The sequence below is a fragment of the Lepisosteus platostomus genome, chromosome 20 (assembly GCF_059453375.1).
Source record: "Lepisosteus platostomus isolate fLepPlt1 chromosome 20, fLepPlt1.hap1, whole genome shotgun sequence".
NCBI lineage: Eukaryota > Metazoa > Chordata > Actinopteri > Semionotiformes > Lepisosteidae > Lepisosteus > Lepisosteus platostomus.
The window spans coordinates 11,227,070-11,254,213 of NC_142630.1; the positions used below are offsets into that span (position 1 = coordinate 11,227,070).

At 34.4% G+C, this 27,144-nt stretch overlaps 1 protein-coding gene across 4 annotated transcripts in view; it reads right to left on the bottom strand.

The window, feature by feature from the left end:
* The window catches only part of phkb (phosphorylase kinase, beta), a 58,206-nt gene that overhangs the window by 28,714 nt on the left and 2,348 nt on the right, over nt 1–27,144 (bottom strand). For all 4 annotated transcript variants that reach the window (XM_088614188.1, XM_088614187.1, XM_088614185.1 and 1 more), the window contains 9 exons: nt 26,261–26,350; nt 18,387–18,525; nt 17,341–17,440; nt 10,683–10,790; nt 9,753–9,833; nt 8,611–8,726; nt 7,549–7,612; nt 4,143–4,238; nt 3,240–3,437 (listed from right to left, as the gene is read on the bottom strand). In XM_088614188.1, coding sequence (XP_088470314.1) covers nt 3,240–3,437; nt 4,143–4,238; nt 7,549–7,612; nt 8,611–8,726; nt 9,753–9,833; nt 10,683–10,790; nt 17,341–17,440; nt 18,387–18,525; nt 26,261–26,350 — 992 coding nt within the window. The remainder of the gene's footprint in view (nt 1–3,239; nt 3,438–4,142; nt 4,239–7,548; nt 7,613–8,610; nt 8,727–9,752; nt 9,834–10,682; nt 10,791–17,340; nt 17,441–18,386; nt 18,526–26,260; nt 26,351–27,144) is intronic.

Sequence of the window (27,144 nt, forward strand, 5' to 3'; positions counted from 1 at the left end):
TGGCAAGACCACCCGAAGTGTTGCTCCAACATAACAATGACACAAAAGTGTTCTCCTCATATGTGGGGCATATTTGTTCCTTTCTGTGATATACTTGTTTGATTTTTGCCAGGCTTAAATTTCAACAGGTTAAACAGGTTTCACTAACGGCTGTAATTGCAAACACATGAGCATCTCATTGAATTTGCTAATGACACAGTCCTGGTCAGGTGATTAAGGAACCCAGAAAATCATCATGCGGCCACTCTTAATGATTTTACTAAATGGTGTGATGACTTGTCTTTGAAGTAAAATGCCTTGAAAACAAAGGAGCTTGTCATTGATTTCAGAAAAAATGAAACATCACACCAGCTTACTTTAATAAATGGTCAGACTGTAGAAATTGTCAATGTTCTTGGGACTGGACATAGACAAAATACCTAAAATGGGACTTCATTTATAAAAAAGGGCCAACGAAGACTGTTTTGCTTAGGAAACTAAGGTATTTAAGGTAGATAAAACAATTTTAACATTTTTCTATAAGTTATTCGTTGAAATTGTTTTAACAATGTTTCACTTCAGTACCATTAAGCGTAATAACGTTGTTAAAATGAGTCAAATACGTAGCAAAATAATTGGTGCAAATCAAATCTGATCACCTTAAATGTGTGTGACCGTGCGACTTAAATTTGTGGAGTGTGTGACTCACCCCATCCACTGCGTATTTACACTACTCCCATCTGTGTCCCCAGGTGTAAAAGTAACTGACTCAGGAAATCTGTCATCCCCTCTGCAATATCTCTCTCAAAGAATGTATAATAAGTAGTCTTTTATCTCCTGTAACACTACTGTACCATCTTCTCAGTTGGTAATGCTCATCTTCCTTGCTTTATTTGTTGTATTGGACTGTGCTGTAAAACAAATTTCCCCCAGAGGATAATAAAGCTTAAACTGAAAATCACCTCATCGCCTGTGTGCTAGATTAACTCTCACTATTGTGGAAATTTTGTAGCAATCATGGTCACCTGAGTGTATCACAGTTAGTCATGAGTGATCATTTATCATTAAGTTATCAAAAGCAATCAGTATACAAAATATGTATGTGTTAAAAAATACACAAATATGTTTTATGTTATATGTGTGTTTGCTGTTATGCAAGTCATGAATGGGTAGAGCCTCTAAAGATATTCATTATCATACTCCTCTCACTAAATATTGGGGTATATTCAATCACTTCAAACCCATGTGGAATATTTAATGACATTTGTAACAACATAAGTCAACATGCAACATAAGTACCCTTATTTATATGTATACTATGCTGTACAGAAAAGACAACAATCAGTTACATGCTAAAATATAACTGAAAATCAGGTATCCAATGTAAGGTACTTGTAAAGAAGAAAATATTGATTGCTTGTTTCACTCCTAAAATTAAATAATGCACACATTAAAATACAAAACGGGCAACTGTGAAAGTGATCAGTCATGAAATTGTTTATTCATTTGTGTAACTGCATTTGCAAATTGTAAAATCATGAAGATTCTCATTCAGACAAGTGTGCATGGAATAATGGAACAGCTTTCAGGTGTTGCTATTTTCTGCAGTGTGAAACCTCCTAGGAATATATTTATTGGATTTGATTACTGCAGAAAACATTCTAGGTTTGCCTTACTAATGCCCAAACAATTTTGAGCCCTTGCAAATGCACTACAATCCAACACAAAGCACCACAGCTTTGGTGAAATTTAATTAGAGGCTGACGCCAGAGTTCCCAATCTCTGTAAGTAATCAGACTAGCAATAAGAGTCTCTAGCTGTTGAAGGAGATTGATTCCACTTTCACAACAGTCGTGATTTATTTGTTTACCAAACACAGGACAAGAAAAGATATTTATTAGTGTAATCTGGGAGGAGACAACTAGAGCTGATAATTCTTCACACAACAATCAAACTTAATCCATTTACCATGTGCACTTAAAATAAGGAGATCAAAGAACATCATTATACCTCTACAGTCTTCAATCTTGTTTTCTTGGTAATTAAGAAATAAATATAAATTAACTAAAAGTTAACCTCTATAAAAAAAAATTCTTATTTAGCTAGACGCAGTACCTAAATGTGTGTTTAGCAGAACTGTTCAATAGCTTTCAAGAATTCTAAAGATTCTAATCAGCAGTTACTTGTTTGGAATTCTTGTTTACCACTGCAGAAATGCAATGTCAATGTCAACAAAATAGGCAAATGTTAGACAAACGAAAGGACGTTTAAAACCTGACCCAAGTTCAAACACTGGGATTAGGCAACTGCTTAAAAACAGGTGTTGACTTAGCTGACTCCGGTAATTAGAAATTGAACATACACCTTATAGAAAGATGGTTACAATGTTTCAAATGATAGGATAATCCAACCATACTTTTATTCTTGTGTAATAAAGCCAGAAAAGTTGAGTATGTTATTTTAGAAATACAACTCAAGATGTGCACTGATTTCTCCATTTACTTTTACACAGTGCCCATTTAATCTGTTAGGTCAAGGCTATAGATAAAGCAACAAATTTAGTACTAAGTACTTAGTTGCCATGTTATGAATTTATATAGGCAGATTCTGCATTAACCTCATTTCAGCTAAGACAGCACAGATCAGATGGAATTGAACAAATAGCAGGCAAATTAATTTGCTTTCCTTCAGCAAAATAAGAGGAATAAAAGCGTATGAAAAAGTGTAAATTTCATGGTTACATACTACAAACTAGGTTACATACTACTCACAGCCATTTATTTCCTGTTCTAATCCTACAATAAATGTTTTTTAGCCCTAATGTTCCCACTTCAATACAAAAAATAAAACCCTTTAAGGTGCTATTACAGGATAACTAAGCTCAAGTTTAAGCATAAAGTTTGCTTCTGCAATCTCCAAACATCCTATGACATCTCAGATAAACATCTCTAGTTAAAAAAATACACTTTAATAAAGTAAGTTTTTTTCACATAGTCTTTCTCAGATGAAACAAAGGAGCTGCAATACAATATTTGTTTTCTAATCATGCCTCCACTTTTACACGTAGACCCTTGGCCTAGATCCCAAAAATGTGCTACCATCAGTCCTGGTCTTTTTACACATAACAGTTCTCAATTTCACACATCAATCAGCCTCAATTTACACATCACTACAAATAAAGAGCAGTCAGACCACCAGTATGTGGAGACTCTGATCACTGTAGGAAATGTGGTTTCCTTATCAATTATCTGATATCCTACCTTGATTTCTGCAGGCTTGTAGTACCTCCTGTTTTTATCCTCACGAGCTGTTCTGTAACCATCTCTCAGAAACCGCTTGAAGCCGTATTTTCCTTTCAGTTTTCGCACTATTTTGTCCAGGGTCTGATTATACAGAGCATCATCATCCACAGCAAACGCAGGGTAACTGATACACGGCAGGAGGGCAGCATCCGTGTTCTAGAAGAAAGAAAACATACTACTGAGAAAATGTAATTTCCTAGCACAGTTCTTAACATCAGATAACTGACATTTAATGTAAAATTAGTCACAGCCTCTAATAAGTGAGCAGATTTTTTCTCCTTAATTATAGACAATTTCTCCTAAATGTATTTTATATAATTGATGTCTTCTCATCAAAGACATAACTAAAATAGTCGTTTCCATACAATTGAAGTCACCCCTCCAACACATATGAAAAGCAGTAAATGAAGTAAATGAAACGTAATAGTCCCTGCGGTTGGATATTCTGTATGCGGTTGGATCACCCTTAATGCCACTGAATTTAGCAATAAAAAAATTCAACCTAGTTTTCAAATGAATCTGAAGCAAGACTATAATTATGTGGAGATTCTGTTTTATGTAACTACGGAACACTTCAAAAACAGAAGTTGAAAGGCTTGCAAAACCGCAGAAAATATGTTTTTATCTACAGTTAAATTAGTGCGCTCCCTTTATTCACATATGTATGTTCCCTGCATGTACCAGTTTCTTCAATCTTCCAAAGACAAGCTGTCTTAGCTAATTGGGGTATACAAATTGTCCCTGCGTGTGTCTGTGATGGACTTGCATTTCACTTGCACCTCATGTTTCCGGGCTCCAAGTTGCCACAACCCTTACTAAAAACAAAGAGCATTCCGATAATGGATAGATGGAATTACTTACATGGGATCTTGATTCTCTAGGGAGCAGGGAACATAGTGTCTGTCGGTTTCTGTTATGAGCATCAAGGTCTACAAAAATGACAGACCATGAGCAGCCCTGCAAACAAGATCAGAACGCAGACAAAGTTAATTTGCTACAATACTTCTACATCATGCCCAGTGATGGACTGGCATCCCATCAATAGTGTATCCTGCCTTGCTAGGATAGGCTCCAGTTCCTCCCCAACACTGGATTGTATAGAGCGGTTAGAAAATGGATGGATGGATTTCTGTATCTTTTCCTGGAGTATTCTTGTAAATAATACATTTGCTTATCAAGAACCCATTACATTGCAATCAGTAAAAAAAAAAACTGGTGCTGACTGAGAACAATTCACCTCAGTGCACCTACAGTAATAATGGCTTTGAAAGAGCAAAACTCTCATGATTTGCCTTTGCTTAAACTATTATTTTAGTGTTTGTTTTCCTTCATAAATCTCAGTTTTTGAGGTTCGCTGGTTTAAGAAAACTTAACATTCTGAAGAAAGACATTAACATCCAAAAATCTAAAACAAGCTCTACAAAAACAAGGCAAAATAGCAAGCAATTTTCCAGTGGTGAATACTGAAAATCCAAAAAGTCCTATCAGAGTTAGAAAAACACACAACCAGATGATATGCATTAATAAGTACAGCCTTTGTAAAAAGATCACATTCAAAATATGCTAATATTCCTTTTACTGTTTATTTATAATATGCAGCAAATGGAGGGTTTGATTTGAACATCTGTGTGACTCTAGGTCAAGTGATGAACTAGGCTATTATACAGCAGATGTTACAATGATTTACAGAGTAATTCTAAAAGCTTAAATACTTTAAAAAGGAGATAAAGAAAAAAAATCTCTAGGACTGAAAGTACTAATGAGCAACAGCTGGTTCCAGACCTCAAGCTCTTTTCTCTTTTGTTTTTCAGTCCATCCCTGTAGCAAATTGTAAGATGCCATAAACGCATTTCAGATAGTATGCAAAAATTCTGTCTGAGAAACTACCAAATTAATATGCAAGACATAAGGGTAAACCATCAACTGTCAATGTACTTTTTACCTTGAACACAACACTGTTTTCAAACACTCAAGAAATTTATTTGACTTTTTTATAAGTAAAAGAGGATTGAGGATTCTTTATATGCATTATCTCAACAAAAAGGCAGAAAAACTAGTGTTTCTTCAAATGAAAAACTGTGACTGGACTGAAGAAAACATATTGCTTAAAATCAACTGCCTTTATTAGTGCTTTCATTGATATACTTCAGGTGATGTTACATTGTCTAGCCATGTAAGCGTCACTGGCATTACCTATTCTGGCCACTATATGGAAATTTAATTCCTGCTAAGTATGGCCTTACAACAGTTACTGTGGAATATACATTAAATGACTGTATCCAGTACTTTCGAGGGTAGCATCTATATGTCATACTGGCTATTAACTTCTTATCCACTGCATAAATCATAGTCAGTGAGTATAGTAATTTTTTTTTCAGGAGTTATTGCAGCTAATGCCTATTCACAGATAACATCAGAGTCATTTACTCAATTGACATATATCATTTACCAACACATCATCTATATTAACATCTGTGCCACAGCAACCGGTATAGTCCACTGAGAAGTACATCTTGGTTTAAATTGTCTATGGCTCCTCTCTGAGGTTATTTGCCTTTGTTAGAGTGGCTCATTTGTTTGATTTAAGCCATTTTCCAAAAGACAAGATTCTAGAGTCAAAGACATCTAAGCCAGATAGCCCTTATTTACAACACGTTCAGTTACTCTGTGCTGTCAAAACCTAATTGTGGAAGCGTGGTAATGTAAGCAAGCTAATCAGACATATATTTGTGAATGAAATTCCTTGAAGAGAACATATATTTATAAATAAACTATTATAACAATTTGCAATGCATCAAAACTTGTCATTGCATTTGGATTTCTTGTTGGTAGAAAATACATCATGTATCAAATCAAATAATTTTCAATTAAGGAAACTGTTGAGCTGTCATTAGTAACACATATGTTAAACATACATTAAAATAATACATTAACATTAAGCATTCAGTAGAAGTACAGAAGTGTTTACCACTTCAATTTTTTAATTGAGAAATAACAGTGAGCTGTTGCTGGAAGCACACATCTGAGTGATCACACCTTGATTCAAATATAAAAGTGAGTAAACTAATGCAGTCTAAGAAAAACTCAGAGGGCTGAAGATATAACTGAGTATACAGCATACCCTTTTATTATTACATAATGTAAGCTCACAAATAAAAATGAAATTATGCTAGTACCATAGTGCATTCTAACTGTGGGCAATTAAATTTTGTAGAATGGAAGATAAAGAAAATCCACCAAAAATATAACATGATTTAAGTAGAGCCAAAAGAGAACTGGGTAAAAATAGACATGAAAAAGCCAGCCATCCTACAGGGGTGTGTGCAGCTTGCGTAGAAGGAAAAGCTCAATTAACAGACAGCTAGAAGTCACTCTTATTCCAAAATGGTTAGGATCCAGGAGAAACATATTAGCTCAAACCTTCATATTTAAACTCATAGAGACTTAAAGTTTCCTTAAGCAAACTTTTAAATCCTCTACATGCAGTACCATTAAATTTAACATGATTAAAATTAACCAATATGTCCAATATGAAGACAAAATATTTACCCTTTATTTAGTTAACTGCCTCAAAAATTGAGTTTTAAACTCAACCATTCACTTTTAGAACAGTAGTCAGCATTCACTAGTATCACTTTTGGCTATTCCCAACACATTTCAAGAAATGTACTCTCACACTAAATGTAGTTCCCTAATTTCCAAAAATCAAATATCTTTCAGTATATAATTTTATGAAGTTTAGTCAGAGGGTGAGGTTTAGTAAAACAAAGGACACTCTTTAATTCATTCACAAAATAAATAAGTATATTTTTAGAAACAAAAACACACTTACATACTTTGAATTTCATGGATAGCACGTTAAAAATGAGCCCCGTCTTAATTAGCTTAACACTTATGGTTAGCATTGTTATGGTTCAATGCTGTTACTTGTAACATGGCAGTAAGCCCAAAGATCTTTAAACAATGTGGAGATAAAAAAAGTCACTGAAGACACCAGACCTTCTAATCCATTTTATATTATTATATAACATTATATAAATCAATTTTAATTGATTCAGTTACATTTAAGACATTACAAATGATTGGTGACAATGTTCCATCTTGTTTGTATGTGTCCCATTTAGATCATATTATGAAGCAGATGGTTGCATTAATGACTTCCAACTACAACAAACAAATTGGATATTATCTGATGAGCGCTTATATAAAGTAAAACCAAGAAACAAAGAAAACAATAAGTAAATAAGCAAATGCGAGATAGTTATACCTGATTTCCAAACAAATTGAATCCATTAATAGCTTCAAGCGCTGCTTTGGCCAGACCCACAGAACTAAAAAAAAGCCAAGGAAAATATATATTTAGATTTTGCTTAAAATCAAGAACAGACGTGATATCGATGTGCCAAACAAATTGTTATGAATTGCAATCTTTTATCTTAAATAAACTTGCCTCACTTAAGATACCAGAATTTATTAAAATAATTTTCTTCTACTTTTATGATACTTTAACTAGTGTTTTTTTCAATTTTAATTTAATCTTGGGACCCCATCCAAATGGCAAATCTACAATATCAATGAATACACTTGGAGATGCTGACCACAATGTTACCCAAAATCTATACAAAGCATTCATTCTTTTTTTTCTTTAAAGAATTAAAGAAACCTGCCTGTGACACAAAAGGAATAGGGCAATAAGCTTAATATGTTGCCAACATACAATTCAGAAGCTGGTATATACAGTATATTTAATGTACCTATAACCCATAAAAGACAATATATAGAAATAGATAACATCACCAGCTGCTTTCAAATTGCAGTCTCATTGAATCCAAAGAAGTCATTCACTCCTTTAGGGTAGATTTTTTTCCTCACACTGTTCATGCATTATTTATTGTTAGAGCTCAAACCTTGATCCAAAAACTGAACTTTAATGCTGGGGCTTAACAATTCATATAGGAAGTCATGCGCAAGAGCATTTTCTACAAGAAGAAAATATGTTAGCGTTTTTTGCTCTTCATAATATTTTTTTTTTATTACCAGAATAATCAAATTCTTTTGCAACCTTGAAAAACTTAAATGAGAGGACTTTTTACACTGTGCCCCGTAATTCATTAACTATGCATGTGTGAAATGACAAAGCAGAGTGCCTTGTAACAGGGACTCCCTGTCAAACCTCCTTCAAATGATTAACTCTTTTAACCAGTTCCATTATCCCTGTATTTCTGATCCCATCTCTATAACCAGTGTGTGTTCCTCTGTTGTTGACTATTTATAGAAATTCCAATTAACAACAAAAAAAATACAATAATTGATTGAACCATAATATCACCTTGAATGCAGCTCAGTACTTCCATTGTTGTATTTACTTCCTCTCTCCCATATTCCAAAATCAGGAACACGGTAAGCTCTCTCTACACAGAACACAAGGTTCTGGATAAAAGCCACCTAAAATAGAAGATTTTGTTTGTTTATAATGGGTAATGATTAAATGTAATAAAGCACAGTAAGTATTAAACAACCTTAAGCGTCTCTGTTTTACATAATTAAATTACATCTTATTTCCCAGATTATTTGACAGCCACACTAGATTTAAATCATTATTTATTTGAAAATAATATATACAATACACATACTCTTTCTTGTATGTGCATATATTGTGCACACCCAATATTACTTGTCTACAGTATATGCATACAGAAGTGTAAAAATATAGTTTAAAATAAATAAAAATGATTAAGCAATAATTGGATAGGATAAAGAAATAATAACAGCCTGTGCATATTAAGCATTTAATTTTATACAACACTGACCATAAGGAAAAAACATGTATTGCATTTGCCAACATACCGTAAGCAACTGTAAGCTTTCAATGAGAGTTGGGTTTTCAAAAGAGTCTAAAGCTACTGAAGAATTCAGCAATGGTTTATTCTGTGTAGTTCAACTAAGAACCTCATACTATTTTGGCATAGGTTGGTCCTTGTCATCATATTTAAAGTAATCGTTCTCAGATTCTAATGGAAAATGTGCACAGTGAGTCCAAGACAAGTGTAGGATGCAGTAAATTAGCTGTATAAATTAAAAGTATAAAAATATTTATGCTGTGTTCTACAAATTATGCAATTTAAACATCTTTTATGCTTACCTTCATTAAACAGAAATATTTTAGTTTAAAATATATTTTTTAAACACTGAAACATTCCTGCACACAAGAAAACCTGAGACTGAACAAAAAACATACAAAACACAAAAATGGGACAAAATACAGAATTCATACATAATTGCTAATTGCCAATACCCAGGCTATTTAGGGAATTGCTTTAAGCTGTGCTATTAAACAGCCTCTTTCCTCTAACAATTCCCTCTGTGTTCTATTTTACAGTTAATATAACAAACAACATAAAATTATTCATTCTCGTCTCTCTTAAACAGATGTCTGAAGTTTTCATGTCTTATCATGTGACAGAACCATACCTCATCTGTATTGTAGATAATCTGAAGCCCAGAGCAGATCATCTCCACAAGGTAGAGCAGGAACAGAGAGACAGCATCAATCTAAATAAAAAGACAAAAATTGACTATCAGCCAAGTTCAAGCTAAAAAAAACCTGGGAAACCAACTCGCATAATGAATTCAAATCAATACATCAACAGCATCGTCAGCTAATTTATTGTAGCACAAGGTCCAGCTGAGCGGGAAAAATGAAGAATGTTTCAATGAGACGCTGATTTGATGTTACCAAGATTTTTTAAAAGCCATCAGTGTCACAGTTAGCAATTATCATGAAGTCATAAATGGGTATGATATAAAGTACCATTTTAAATAATTATATAAAAATAACATATACTGAAAGGAGTTTTGTCTTAATTTTAGAACTACACAAGAAATCAATGTAATTATGACTTAAATTCCCCCCCACCCCAATTAGACATGTACATCATTCTGCTTATGCATTACTTTATTCTGATGTTTTTAATATTAGAAAACACTGATTCTATGTGAATAAATCCATTATTCAATTCTAAATTACAATTCCATTCCAGAACATATGTATATACAGTATAGTTGGAAATACATGTTGTAACATTTTGTTGTGTAGGGTGTTATTTTCTCTACAGATCAGAAATTATTCTTCACTTAACAGTAGTTCCAATTTATACAAGATATTTTATACTTCTGACCATTCCTAAAATATTATTGTAAACAATTTATCGTGAGTGCTCTTGTCACAGCTACAATAAGTAAAAGTTGAGCCCATTCATCACAGTAAAAAATGAAGTAGCTCCATTTCAAGACTTCTGACACTGCTTAGTTTTATTCCTCACTTCAAACGCTAATATAGATGTCCAGATGTCAACTTTGATATTAACAGAAACATATAGCACAGCTGAGAAAAACACATACCTGCAGGTGACAGTATGCATCATAAGAAAAGATTTCATCTCCTGTGTGCACATTGAAAACTGAATGAAGGCATTTTGAAGGACTTGGATCTTGCTTAAACTGTTCTACCTAAAAGAGAATAAAAGGAAAGAGGTTAAAGCAAACCTTGAAAAATGTAACATGATAGAGCTTGCAGCTTAAAAGAGGGAATATATATATACACATTATTAAGGCTCAAAATCACTTATCATTCAAAAAAGGGGTAAAATCCTCAAAATGCTGCTCTTCAACATTAGATCAAGGTGTGTCAAGATACTTATTCTTGTGCTTTTCTGAGACTCTTTAGATTTCATTGCTTGGGAATATATGAAATAAGATCAACTCAACATTAATAACAAAGGAAACAATATCAATCCAAATAAAGATTCCCCAGCTACAAACAAAATCTGTTTAAAACATTACAAGAGTTAAAGAACTTTATTACTAGGAATCTTCTGCCTACAGTAGGTACTTCTGCATATTTCTTTTCTACTTGTAAATTAAATCAGAATGATCAAATCTCTGAAATAATCAAACATTTTCTCAGGCTTCTAAAATCTTATTTATTGAGATGAATTAAAACGAAAACAGATTTTTAAGTCTTCTGGGAAACCCTTCTATCAGCAGCCTGAGCTCTCCATCAGGGTTTTACAATGCCAGCTTGTGAATGAAGAAAAAGGGGGTTTGCACCACTTACACATAACAATGCTGTGCCAGGAATAGGTACCAAGAGTAGCAAAGCCCTACGGTATACCAAAATGTTATAAATAAGTTTTCTATTTTTAGGTCACCCCTCACTTGGTACTTGCTGGGTCACAACAAATACCCTCCTGTCCCAGATTTTTACTTCAGCCCTTCGGCAGCTGTTCAGAGCAAGAACACTAGGGTTGAAACTAATCAATATGCACCAGTCTTGGTCTTTAATTAGAAATGGGAAAAAGGTACAACACTTTAACAATAGTAATAATAATCTATCTGAAATGACTCTTCTGAGTCACTGACAGTCATACACTGTATACATAGAATCTTTCAGGTACAAATTACATGTTGCTGTAGAGAAATTTGAATTTTAAATTAATGGATAATAATATGCTTTCATAAACATACAGAGCATTTTATACAAGACAAAAATAAAATAAGATTTTTCCCCCAATAATTCCCTTGATAATTATTTAGTATTTAGTGACAAACTCCATTTCATTAACTGCTAAAGCTGTTTTCCTTCATTTTGAGACTTAGAATTATTTTTAGATTTCCCACACACAATAACTACCATTATTATATTTGCTCCCCTCATTTGGTATTTATCACTTAAGTGTTTCATATTCCCAGGGTATTGTGAATGTATATAAAGAGCTTTTTTTTTCCTTCTTAAAAGTAGATACAGATGTAAATGGCTTATTGCTGTGCAAACTAATTAACTATTCAACTAGTACATTTTAATTACAATACAGGGAAGGTTTTTAAAATGAGGTCATTAGTAAAAGAAACATAAGGACTGAAAAGCTGTGAAGGTGTTTTTACAAAAAACATACATAAACAGTAGCTAAATTATACAATTTTGCAGTATACAGTAATGCCCCACTTTTTGAAAAAATGAATTCCCCCAAGAAAATGATCACTGAAATTAATGTTGTGCTGTAAACTTTAACATTCCTGATTCCAGCTGCAGGACTCCGAGATATTCAAAGACAGGAATGCAGGTGGGAGACCCTTGGAAAATAAACTAAGGGTTCAATATTTAGGTTGATTAGAAAGCTAAAATTGCAGATACAGTAAAACAAATTGTTTTTTATTCAGGGACTCTGTGCAGCTTGGTAGGCAATCATATCCCTGTGTTATGATGAATGATGCATTTGCACATCAGATGCTAAGCATTAATTTTTTATACAGTACCAACACTAGAAGTCAGTGGAATGCTAAACACCCTCTTATGTATTGAGGCAGTATGAGAAAATAAATCGGCACAGGAATGTTTCAAAGCATGCTCCCTCACTACTTTCAAGTATAGGCCTTTTCTACTTTGACTTGTCAGTTTTCCTTCAGAAAGGTTTACTGCTTCCTCTGGCTCCCAGCAAAGATGGTGGTGTAAACGGGATGTTCACACACACAGTTTCTTTAGAAAATGAAATTAAAATTCCTTAAGGTCAGTTTTCTGTTCATTGTGTTACTCAGGCCCCCTAGAAGCCCAACTCGTAGACAGCCGAGCTGGGCTATCAAAGCAGCCAATCAACACCCTGACTAACGTGGGCATTTGCTATATTGCATATGCTAGGTCAAGTCACTAGAATATATCCGTCATGAATGCTCAATAAATCAAAATTTGGCCGAAGACGTTTAATCAAAACTCAAATTATGATTTAGCGACTACTGCAGCCACCAGCCGACAACGCCTCCAGGCAAGGCTCCAGGGCAGATTCTTGTTCTGTCCCCTTTGGGTGGGTTGGTTTTCAGCTGGGACCTCGTCCTACACCTGTTCATCAAGGGACAGCCTGCCAGGAGTTCTAGGTTCTAGGGGTTCACTGAAACACACAAGCATCTCCACGTCTACAAGGTAACGATGCTCAAGAGGTGGGGGGATCCATAGCCGTCAGTAAAGATTCCTCAAACTTTAAGTTGCCATGAAGCTGAAGTCTTTGGAACAAAACCACTTTTTAAACACCATCAACTGAAAAGTTTTAACTTTAGTGTCTATCCAAAATGGTAAAAATGTGCCTTTGGCACTACCATAGAAAGTTATAAAAACAAATAACACACAATAGAAATAAATGTTAAAAACAAATAATTGCCCTAGCCAAGCAGCAATACATATACAGTACACACATCTCACTCTGCCCAAATTACACTAAACTTCACACCAGAAACAGTCCCTTAGCTGTATTTAATAGTATGCCGATTGCATAGGGAACAACATATTTCTAGTATACATTTCTCTTGGCCATAGGCATTTAAAAAATTATCCTTCATTCCCTTTGACAATGGGAGTGTAGAGGGTGGGAGGGGTAATCAGTAATATCTCTGGCTACCATACCACGCCATAATAGTAAGGAAATCAACATTCAATAAATTTCTCTAAAATGTTGTGACTGACCCCAAACTCTTTCGACTTCCTGATCAAAACTATACACCGACTAGCCTTCTTAAAAATGCAACTGGCATTCTCAGCAAAGTTTAAATGTTTATCTGTTACTGTTCCTAGGTATTTGGAACACTGAACGTCTTCCACGCACTGAATAATAAGTGAAGCAGGTTGAAAATCTAATGTTTTCACAAGCAGCCGGTTCTTTGGTTTTATCAACATTAATCTGAAACATGCTTAAATTACACCACCTTTCTAATTGATTTTTCTGTTCAAAGCAATTGTCCACCCCTTCTCTATTACCCCCAGTAAATAATTAATACAATTGTCATATTTTCTTCTAATAGATTATCACATGTTTTCTGCATTTTCATTTCATTCTTATAGACAGAAAATAGTAAAGGCAACAAAACACAGCCCTGGGGAACACCAGTATTTAAAACAATTTTATCTGAAAATGTGCAGTATTGCTCATAAGAACCTGCTATGGGCAATCTGTTAGAAAATCATTAATCCATTTTATAAGCCTCCCTTTAACATCCAAACCCAGGAGCCATTTCAATAGTTTGTGGATCTGGATCATTTCAAATGCTGAACTAAAATCAATAAATAAAACATGAGCATATTACTTTGCCTGTTGCAGATCACTAGCCCGTCAAAAGTCACTTAGTGGTTAGGGTTTAGGTTTTCAGCTACAGGAATAGTTGTTGAAACTTTCGACTTTTTTGGAATAATACAAGAATCAAGTAGTGTTGATTAGAACACAGCTTTTTGCCCAACAGACCATTAAGCCCAGGTGGCTTGAGAGGCTTAACCTGGCAGAGACGCTCAACAAACTCTGTCTCAGTCGGCTGTATGGATGAACTTACAGGAATCTCCTCCATTACCTCATTGCACATCTCTCTCAAATCAACAGTAATAATTCACAATTGATAATAACAGACCACCAAGTGCTTCAGAGCACTGTAAGGCATGTCAATGAAAACAACTGCATATATAGTGTATTATCATGCTGAAATTTAATCTGTACTGGTTTTGGGATATCAATGAAAACAAGCAGTGGAAAAGAGTATGGATCCAATTGATAAAAAAAACAGGCAAGACAAAAATGTTTTACAAAAGCCTAAAGGTAGCCAAATTCTAGGCTGTAGTGGAGAAGATAATTCTCAGCACAAAGGAAACAGAAAATCCTCAGTTCCGTTACTGCAGCTATAACAGAAGGAGCTTAACTGACTTAGTTGAAATCACCAAGCTTCACTTGGAGAGGTTACCACCCAGCAAATTACTTTGAATCCTGAAAGATTTATAACACACCGGAGCTACAATATAATAAAAGATAGAATACAAGTTTTCTGCAGCCTATGTACATTACTTGTATACTTGAACTCAAGTTAAAGCTGTATTTCTTAACATAGGAAAGCAGATGAGCCCCTTATATAGTATGCTAATCTTACAGCTTCACTGACCTGACTTTTGACCTTCTCTGGGTCAAGCAGTACCCCTGCATTCTTTCTGTGGCAAGTCATAGGTTTGTAGTTCACTTAACATATTTTATGAGTTAATCAAATGCTTTTTTAAATGCTTTGAAATGTTAGTTGATGAGGGTCTGGATCCAAAATATGGACAAAAGGGGCACTTCTGACTTATGTAAGATTTGGGTTATGTAAAGACTTGAGGAATCAAACCCTTGCATAACTCGGGGAGTGCAAGTAAAGATGATTTCCAATCTCTACGAAAAGAAACATCACGCTATCAAAAATAAAATCAATAAATACTGTGAATTGACTTTCCACACCTCCAGCAAAGTAGATGGAATGCCTTCTAAACCAAGAGATTTCTACTTCTTCATAGACTGAGCAGATAAATTCCACTAAAGTTACAGGAACATCCAAAGACTAAGCCATTCCATTACTTAATTGAGGTCATTTTAGTGGTTCGAAGAATTATTTGGTCTTGGCCAAATAATTTTCTGTACCAGCTTAAAAAATATAGAGCTACAAATAAAAGTCTCCTAGAATTTATTAAGCTCCTTTGGCTACGTGATAGATGGTGAGGCCTGGATCACCACAATAGAACCCAGATGCTGGTTTTGTGTTAGAGTTAGTGCAACCAACCAGCAAGGACATTCAGCATGTTTGTACTAAACAAGTACTAAAAATTCTGTTGCAATTCACTTTTCCCAATTAACTGTATTTACAGATGAAAAATCCTTCTTCTCTTGTATGTTGCTTTCCATCTTTTGTTAACTGCAATCATATTCCGAGCAACATTAAAGAGGACAGCAGTATGCATTCGAGCTGCATAACAGCACAGCATACTAACAGCATCATCAATGTTGTCCATCAGCAAGAGTGAAGGGATTGAAAGAGCTTGTCAAAATCATTTTGACTGACACTTTCATAAAGGGCATACAGTACTGGTTATCAGGCTAATAAGCTGGTAAATTACACCTTTATGTTCACAAAGTTTTGCTAGCATATTTATATGACACAGCTAGATGCCTACAGGAAACAGATGATTACTTTTGATTAAAAGCTTTATTATTTATAAACCTGGTCATTCATTACGCATTCAGGAAATAATTGATCAAATTAAAAAATAAGGAAAAACAAATCAATTAACCAATGAACACAGTGTTTAAAAAAAAGAAATATCTGGTCAGCACTGAGGAGCTATCTGATGATAAAAATATATTTTTTTTAAATCAGGGGAAAAAAAAGACCACGATTTCTGACAAAATGGATTTGCTTCTGTAAAGCACCCTAGGTAATTAAAGCCAAAGAATGTCACAAGGGTCTTTGTACACAATGTGGGGAGTAGAAATATCTCATATACAGGTTTTCTGCAGTTTTTCAAACCCTAGTGGTTACCCCTTGTTGTAACATGTTTAGCATGACAGGGTTGCTTTATATTCTTCCAAGGACTTCATATGCTGTGATTGTTCAATTCTCACAGATAATAGGGTGATTTCTCTGTCAGCTTTTGCAGATCATTTTTTCAGTACTTGGATCTTACCTAAGGCATAAATGATATAAATACATTTAAGGAACTGACATGAGGCTAAAGCTAAACATGCTCTGCACTTGTAAAATATTGATACCTGCATATATACACATTTATCACATTTTCACATGATCTGGTTTAATTAATTTGCTCAACTCAAGTGAAGAACTACAGTACCAGTGTTGTTAAGAGATACGAAAACATAATAATGGAGCACAACACATAAAACACAATACTAGTATCAATTTGTCATTAACAGCCAAAAATGTCGAGTTTAATACGGACCACAGTTAAACTGTAAATGATGTGTATTCAAATATTTGAAATTGATTTTAAATGGAAAAAAGATCGCCAAAAATGCTCATTAAATCTTTGAATGCACTTAAAAAAAACACAATTCAGCCTCCAAACCAATTTTAACTTGTCAAAATGATTATTTTTTTTTACTCCCAAACAGTTTTTAAAAAGTTGCTTTTAATCCAAAAGATGACATCCTTGGATATAAAATTAATCCTTTTGAGCAAGGTCAGAGCTCAAGCCCATGCAACAGTGCTTTACCTTATCAGCCTGCCGCATGTAGCAATACAGAATCCCTCTCATACATTTTATAGCAGAGTGCTCCAGCTCATAAGTCCGTCCCTTGTCATCATCAATGCGCCTGGACCAGCAAGATAACATGCAAAAGAAATTGAAAATGTAGGAATATCACTGCATCCTAGCAGGTACAGTGCACAGAACAGTACTGTTATGCATTGCAAAACCTATACAGTGTACATATAAATATGCATATGAAAAGGACATATATATGAGGCAAGAGGTCAATTCAGAGCATACATATTTTTTAATGGTGACTTTGTTTCAATTAGAAAAAAACTGAAGTAGCGGACGTTTAACAATATATACCTAATTCTTTAAACAACATTCATACTGATGCCTTAGTTGTTGTCTTTTATGCTTTTTTCGACTTTTTCCAACTGTAAAAAGAACATTTATATTTGTGTTTATTTTGTCACAGCACTATATAAATATAAGAGCTACATTTTAAATGTTCCTGCTGGAGTAATTGGAATTAATGAGCAGGGGAACATATTCCTCCTAAGATTGCCATAAACATTAATCACAATGAGGTTCCCCTAAAAACACACCCTGAGGCATCAACATTAGTGAAATAAGATAGGAAAGATTAATTACTGGATTACTAAATCAAGCACCAGAAATGTGATAAAATAATAAGCTTCAGAGACAGGACAAAATACGTATAAATAGGGGGAAAGCACTCAATACATTTTATCACTATGAATATACTGTATTTCAACAATTAGCTAATTATCTGTTTTAAATAGCTATATGTATTTGTGTAATGATCAGTTAAATAAAGCAGGCGGTTTGGACTCAAATGCTGTCAGACTGGAATAATTCTCAATAAAGTGCATTAATAAAGGCTATTAGAATAAGTTCTCGAGGATCTTTTGTGAGCCATTGAACATTTTTACACACCCAGAAAGCAAACAAAAACACATGACTAAAATTGTAGATCATGAGCCAAAATGTGCTCAGGTACAAGAACATTTAACAAAAAAGGTAAAGCATCCAGTACTTTTTACCTGTATGCCAATGATAGAGCCCAGGAACTGGCTGCACAATACAAGCTGTCTCGGACTTTAGCCTCATTGCATTCCCCAAAGGTCTTGACTGGAAACAAACCAGTGGTGGGACTCTGGTAGTTGAGTATTGTTGATTTAACTACAGTGGAACAATGAAAAGAAAAATGCTGTGATCAGCAATGCACCTTGTTTTTACAATTCTCACTGATGCTTCTGTTTATGTCCTCTGTATTTTTCCTAAAAAGTGTATTAATTCAACAAATGAGCAAAGACTATTCCCTTCTATGTCTTCATAGGGCAATAGCATCATTGAGTGCAAAAATATTTTTTCCAGAATATTTTTGGAACATTTTATTGTAAAGGTACCAGAGAACACAGTAAAAAGATCTGCTGCTCGTACCTTTTTGATGCAATGCCTGAATTACTTAATAAGGTTTTAAAATGAATCAAACATAAACCAAATGAACCCATTGACCTTCTCTCATTTGTAACCTTTGTTCTTATGTTTATTCTTTCTGGTTGAAAGTTGGATTCCTTTTAGTATTTTGAGCAAGTAAGCATTTACAATACAAACACACACAGGATTCATGAGATAAACAGAAGTGTGTATTAAGGAGTGCACCATCACATGTGCAGATGCTTGATCTCTGGAATAAGAGGAGATCAGTAGTTTCAGGTCATGCCATCATCATTTGAGATTAGTACAAATGTATCTTTTAAAGAGTTTAAATTAAATGTTTTTTTTTCACCATCTATTATAATAATGCTAATAAATACTAGGTGAAGGAACTACAGCCTACATGTTACTGCCTTCTGTAATCTTTCTAGCCATAATCAGTCTTACATAATTATAATACCTAGTACACTTCATTCTTTATCACAGTGTTATGTCAGGGCAAATGACACACACATTATTTTCGTGTAATCTTTGTTAGAAAGTGTCAGGGTCAATTTGGAAAGACAAAGAAAGAGCCATTTCACATGAAGCATGAAAAAATACAGACTATTCACCAGAAAAATTAAAACCACAATATCCTAATAAATAATTATGCAAATTATTTTCACCAAAGCATGAGATCCATTAAATTGTTCTAGAAAATAGGATCACAGCACCTGTTATTTAATGCATGACAATCAAAATTAATGTTTCTGTGTCTTACGTAAGAAAAAGCTACTATCTTACTGCCATATCTGTCTGTTGTTGATGATTGGAAAAACGCCTTTAAAATACAAGTGCAGCATACATTACTTAATGTATTACAATCAATGTCTTCGCACATTTGTTCTTGTACTTAACAGATGCTGAAGAAAAAACTCTTAACTGTATTGTAATTACAACTCATTATTAATCAATTTGGAAAAATCAGTTATCTTTTTTAAGTGCATACAGAAATATTGAGTTTATATTAATGCAACCAACTGTTCATTATAAGGAGCATTACCACCTTCTAGCTTGATCTTATCAGATCTTAGAAGCTAAGCAAAGTTTGGACTTGTCTGTTCTGAAAAAGGAGTCACTGAGGAAAAAACAGGTATATGGTAGTTGGTGGTTCGCTAGGTGGCACTCTTCCCTCTAAACCAGACATTCTAGACCAACGACCCCAGTGTGGGGACAGAAGGCACTGTACTGGAGGAGGTGCTGTATGTCGAGTGAGAAGTTCAAGTGAGGTACTGGGAAGTTGCCCATTAAATGTCCCAAGACATTGTAAAAGTATTGTAAAAGTGTTATAATGTGTTACAATGTGGGCTTGCTTAATCCGTTTACCCTAAAATGTCCCTCTTAATTCAAATGTAGTGATGTCTCAAAGCTGCACTTGTTCTGCTTTGTAGTGGGGATGCCAACATATAATGGTCATTGTGAAGCCATGTACAACCCAAGTAATAGATGCACTTTGGTAGCAGATGAAATAGGTCACCTCCTCTAAATGAAAAGCTTTGCTTTTGGGATGAAAAGTGCTATACATATCCGATCAGCTATTATAAAAAAAAGATAACATCTAATGTTATCTTTGGTAAAAACATTCCTTTTAAGTAAAGGGATGAAATAATTTATGGCATGTCATTTCCACTACAAGAGTGATATACAGAAAGATCCTCAAGTGTACTTGCATCAACTAAAACATGCAGGAAACTTTGATTTAAATCTACGGGATTTAAAAGTCACAAACCTGTCTTGTGTCATCAGTCATTATAATAGCCCTCTCAGTCAGCACAGAATGCTTCCGACTGACAAGTCCATGCGTGATTACATGGAACTCAAAGGCTTTTCCTAAAAGTATTCCTGAAGAAAATATGCATTACTATACCTTCCATTAAAAAACAAGTCTTGTTTTCACTGTTTAATCTCCTGAAACCCAGGAAAGATAGCAGCACTATGCCATCCACTACAATCAGCTGCAGCAAATTAAATTCACTGAAGCATTACAACATTACCACATAAATAACAAACAGAAAGCCATCCAGAAAAAGAACTAGGACATTTGTAATAAGGTAATCTTTAAAGTATCTCTCTTAGAACAAATGCAGATTTCAAATATTCAATATTCATTTTCTTTTTATGGGAGTAAGTTATCCTCTTACTTTTAAATTATAGCCTACTTGTGATTTTGAGGCTTTGACTGAATACCTCAGTCGGTTGAACATTTTAGTTTGCCATACACTCCCAACTAATTCTCAAATAAGAGAATAAGGTATGAATGAGAAAATGTCTCTGGCTTAAAAAAATAAAAACATTATATTGTAAACATAATAGCATTGTATAGAGCTATGCCATATTTGTCATATGTAATGAATCCTGGAACAATATGGGGAATACATTTATTCAGACTATACAGAGGTCTGCATGGTCTCGGCCCACAATATTTGAGTGATCTTTTAGCTTCTCACACACTTCTATCACAAGGAGCAGGTTACCTAGTTGTTCCTAGAATTAAAAAAAGTCACAGCTGCCAACCAAGCATTTTCTTATAGAGCTCCCCAATTATGGAATATCCTTCCCACTGATGTGCAGAATTCAGACAAACTCTCAATGTTCAAATCTAGGCTAAAAACATATTTGTTTAGTTAATTGCTTAGCCTACAGATTGATATTTAGAAAAAGTAGGCCATGCAAACTACCAATCTCTGCTTTCATTGTTATTCACTGATACTTTATCTCCTTTCTATCCAACCCAGACCCAGAACACAGCTCCTTCTACCAGCCGGTCCTCTATAAAACTTTTCCTCCTTTACTTCTGTTAAAGCTGATATTGCACTCCTGCTCACTTGTCAGACTCTGACTTTACAAGGCCACCAGACTGACCAACCCCGATGTACTCTCTCCTGTCTCCACCCCCAAACTCAACTTCCCAGTGAAAATTACAACCAAAGGAAACTGTTTTTACATATTGCATATGTAATGCAATATAGACAACTTTTATATCTGTACATTTTAATTAACCAGTGCTGGCCAGTGGGGGATAGGCTCCCCCTTTTGAGTCTTGGTTCCTCTCAAGGTTTCTTCCTACTTTAGTCTAAGGGAGTTTCCTTGCCACTGTTGCCTTAGGCTTGCTCACTGGGGGTTCAGGCCCAAAATTCTGTAAAGCTGCTTTGTGACAATGTCCATTTTAAAAGGCACTATACAGATAAAATTGAATTAAATTTAAAAAAAAAGTCTCCAATGATTTCCTGTTTCCCTTGGGTATAAAAGGATGCAACACACTAAAGACATTCAGTAGTAATGCCCATCATCATGGTCATTGACACTGACTGAAGTTGGCGAAAGATAAAATAACCAAAAAAATAATTTTTAACTTTCCATTGGAGTGTCCAATATTAAGAATTTTAAGTTTACTGGTATAGTGGTAAACCCACCCAGAAAGAGAAGCTTAAGTGTATCTGCCACCATAAACTATTCTGCAAATAGTTTAAGAGGAAACTGTACATCCAAATGCAATAATTGAAGATTTCCAACACAAACTGGCATTTCCAGTGTACAAAGTGTGGAACACTACCACTGCGACTCAAAACTGCCTGCATGAATGTGGCAATCATGACCGTATGACATGGAAAAAGCCTCTTCTGACATGCATATCAGCATTATGTTGGTGTAAAGAAGCAGAACAAAATACAAATGATGTAATTCGGTGTGGTATTTAAAGTGGATTGAGGTTGTTTTGTATCTATGGGTCCTGAAGCCCTTATTAACATAGGGGGAATCATTAACTCCAACATGAACCAGGACATTTTGGCAAAGACCTGGATGCCTTGGCTAAGATGTTCAAGCATGGCCAAAAATGGGCATTCCAGTATGACAATAATCAAATACATACATCCAAATCGACAAAGGCATAGTTAAGTACCCCCTACATCAATAAAGCTTAATCAAATTTTAAATTTGCGAATCAAAGTCTTGAAGGCAGTTCACAAATGGAAATCAAATGGTCTCAAGACCCCAAAGAAATTCTGCTTGAAGTAACAGTTGAAACTCCTCCTTCAGAAGGACCAACTACAGGAGGTATCTTGTCAGTGTAATGTATGCCAGAAGAGGATTTACAACTTACTACCAGTTACTAATTACTAACCGTTACTAAATTATAATCTTCTGGTCTTTAAATCTTATGTTTTTGTTATAATGTTTTTCCATTCCTAATTCATATATGAAGATTTATATACATATTTTCATTTAATATGACTCAAAGAGATTTTATCAAAGAGATTTAATATGAGTACAAAACATGATTTTCCTATATACTTAGTCCTTTTGGAAAAAAAGCTATTACAATTTGAATAAGCCTGTACATTACTGAGTGACCATTTTTATTAGGTTTAATATCGTAACATGCAAGCTCAAAGGAATAAAATAAAAGTAGAATCTCACTTTCTAAAACAACTTTAAAAATTATCTTTCATGTAAAAAATTGTCTTTCATTTAGAATGTCTTTTTTCTTCAAGAGTTTAATTAATCTGATTTGAAAACTTTCATCTGTAATCCCCAGTCTCATAATTAGAATTTCTGGGAAGTCTTTCAAGGTAATTTTTTATACTCGGTCAGCCATCATATTGGCTGAAGATGTACAGCGTATATCTTGAAAAAATAGAGTATCATGAGGTGAAAGCTTCCACGCCACCTATATATGTAGATATCCAAGAATTCAAATAAGACACTAAAAGTGAAAAATATTGGTTTCTCATGAAGAGAAAAAAATTATTATGGTGTTATATCACATACAGTATAATCAAAAATATTTATTCTATGCAGTCAGAAGTCACAAATAAATAGTGTGTAGCCACCAAGAAGCTAACAAAGCTAATATCAATTTCTATAGCACAGGCTTATGATTTTGCACCAATGGCCTCCATGTTTTTCTGAAAAGGAAAACAGGTTTAGTGGATCCATCCAATTAGTTTTAAATTAAGTTGGTAGTGGATTTGTATACAAAGAAAATACCAGCCACAGAAGTGGGGGTGCTTACATTTTCCATCCGTACATAAGAGACCCCTTATTCCTGATATAGGTTGTGGCAACTGTAGACTAACACAAAAGCATAGGGTGTAAAGGGGAATGCCAAGGCATCACAGGGCACTCTCACACACAGGCCCAATTAAGATTAACATTTGTCCAATTAACATAGCCAGCATGTCTAAGAAGAGTTGAAGAAAACTAGAACACCCAAATAAAATCCAAATGGATATGGGAAGAACACGCATGTGTATTTTACTATTCCTCCAGAGATGTTGCTCAAGAAATTAACCACGTACCATGTGGGTTCCGATGAACTTTCTAACTGACATCATGAAATAGACAGGAAAAGGTGGGGGCGGATGCAAACTAGCTCACAGTTTTCATGCTGTTGCGCAGGAAAATTTACGATATGTTTGTGCCCACAAAAGGAATCAACATTCAAGAGATGAGCTGTCAAATCAATGGATGCCTTGTTAGATTTATTTTCATTTAATCTTCACCTGCCCTTTAACATACATAAGGGAAGGGGAATTAATTGAATATTTAATTCTCCATTTTATAGCATGAAAGGTCTTCAAGGCACCTTGAGCGGATCGGATTTTAAAGAGCCATTTCAGAACCAGATCCGATATTAACCCAATCCAAATCCAAACAACCAGCCAGCTTCTTATCAACAACAGTGTTTGCAACTTTAACGGTTTCGATGTAATCACTAATGTATTATAAATTATGATTAACTTATTTCAAATACCATTATTTGACATCAATTTTTAACTACTGCTACAATAAGTTTCAAGCTTTTCAACTCAAAATTATTCTGCAGAATAAAGAGATATTTACTTTCCAGCAAAGGTAAGACAGCTATTTGAAGAAAGCTGGAGAAAAGAAACCAGACTTCAAAGACTCTTTAAACTCAAATCATTGCTGAAATGCTCTTTGCTCCTTGCCATCAGTATCGTGTGAAGTTCTCATACTGGGAATAGACTGATTCCAGTACAGGTTTCCTGGAGTTGTTAAACATTACTAAGCTGCATGAAAGCTCTCAGAGCATGGACTGTATTAGAACCTTAATTCATCACACAAACTACTTTTGAAAATAGATGATCTAGATTAAACTTCCAATTAGTAGATATTGTACTAATTCATATGAAACTTGGAAAGATGTAGCTCAGATGATGGGAATTGTTGTCTAATTTCCTTTTTAATAATGTGTTCCGATAAAGGTAGCAAACTTGCTCAGAAAAAAATTAAATGCATTGTTTACATTTGGTTTAGAATCTCGAAAGCAGTTTATTAAAGAACCAATCAACACACTACAAAGTAAGAAATGATAAAGCCCAACGTGGACTTATTTAGATTTGCATGCATAATTTAGCTTTCCATATCATAATCTATGTTTTAAATTATCTTTTATATTTACCCTGGTCATAAACCCAAGCATATCCAACTTGGTTGTTTTTTGATACCTGTGCATTTAAAAATTCTGTATAATATCAAAGACATCCCCAGAAACACTTTGAATGACACAGTTGACATTATTTTTAACTCGAGTTTAAGATGAGCTGCAGAAAAAGAAGGTAATTTCAGCTGCATACAGCCATTTTATTCTGTTAGTTTCGACATTAGGGGAAATTCTACTCTTTGTAAAATAATCCATCGATGCTATACATGCAGTATAAATTATACTGCTTCAGAAAAACATTTTCTGGGCTAGTAAACTGTAACTCTAAAACTCTTGTATTCAAATTACTCTTCCTGTACACATGTACCATTATGTACAAGACTTAAAAAGAGCTTTAAAAGTTCATACAATTATAGTTGCAGTCTGTGTAATTGTATTTTTAATAGTTACTGCTGTAGTAATTGTGTCTACAGAAATTGGCTTTAACATACTATGTTTTTGATGTAGCTTTGATGTTTTATACTTCATAGTTAGGTTTAAAAATGAAAGCTGATTGATAATGCCCATTTTAAAACAAACTGCCTGTGAACATTAAAGCAAAGCTAATAGCGAATAATTAAAGATTCCATCAGAATGAATCGGACACTAAATACGACTACATTTCTTTCATCTACACACTACTAAATGGTAACAAAATAACATTTCACTGAAGCACATAACTTTTTAAACCAAAATATATATGGAGAGGTATTATCTCAATTAATTTTCACCATTTGCCATCATTTTCAGTTTCCAAAAAAAGATCCTGGATTCTTCATGCATGCAAGGAAAAAACTAAGGCTAAAAAAACTATTTTTACATTCCTGTTGTGCCTACCTTACAGTCATGCCATTTTAAAATGGGTCATGCATTTTTGCTAAACATGCAAATGTTATCAGAGGTCAGCACAAACTAGGTTCTACAGGTACTGTAACAACGCATGCACAAGATGCTAAAAAAGGTCAGAATGAGTCCGATTCAGGTTCTTACCTGCACTGTAGTATCTGTCCAATTTATCCCATAGAGACTCATCATCTAGTCGAGGAAGATTAACACTCTTCAAAGGTTCATAGACAGAGCCTGAAAAGTAGACATTTTAATTCCATCATGTGAAGTTTAAATTTGACTACTAAAATGTGATAACTATTTTACTGCAACTACAAGCAGACTACTAAAAAGAGTCACCAATGTGACACCTGCTTATATCTGTACTGAAACTGAAGCACTTGTAGGCAGTCCTTAGTGCAGAGCTATACAATTCCAGTTCTGGAAGGCCACAGCGTCTGCATGTTGTAATTTACTCCAAACTTCTATATACATAGTTATTGGTTTAACCACGCCAGTATAACACCTTTCTCAAGTTCTTTCAGACTTCAGGAAATAAAAAGAAACCTGGAAAACCTGATTAACTGTGGCCCTGCAAGACTGGAGTTATATAACTATGTACTAGACGGTACTTTTAAACAAAATATGAGGATAAGGCTTCATAATAATAGCATAAAGGCTACAGAAACAAATACTAATTCAAATGATAAATTCTTACCTATTCATAAATACACTCAGGTGTAGAAGAGAAACATGTTTTTTTTTTAAATAATGAAGTAGTATATAAGTTACACTTCAGATGATGAGATTTACAATACCAAGACAGAAGACAGAAGAAACATTCTAGGAGACAAAATGCAGGATGGTAAAGAAATTGGATGCAGAGACCACATCAGTGCCGTGAAGAATTTAATTTGGGATTAATTTTATATGATGAAACATTAAACAGGGCAAAACAATGAGTGAACAGGGCATGAAATATCTTAGGACAGATAAATTTGAATTCACTGTCAAAGCACTGTGTACTGCTGACAAAGTAAGAATTCTCA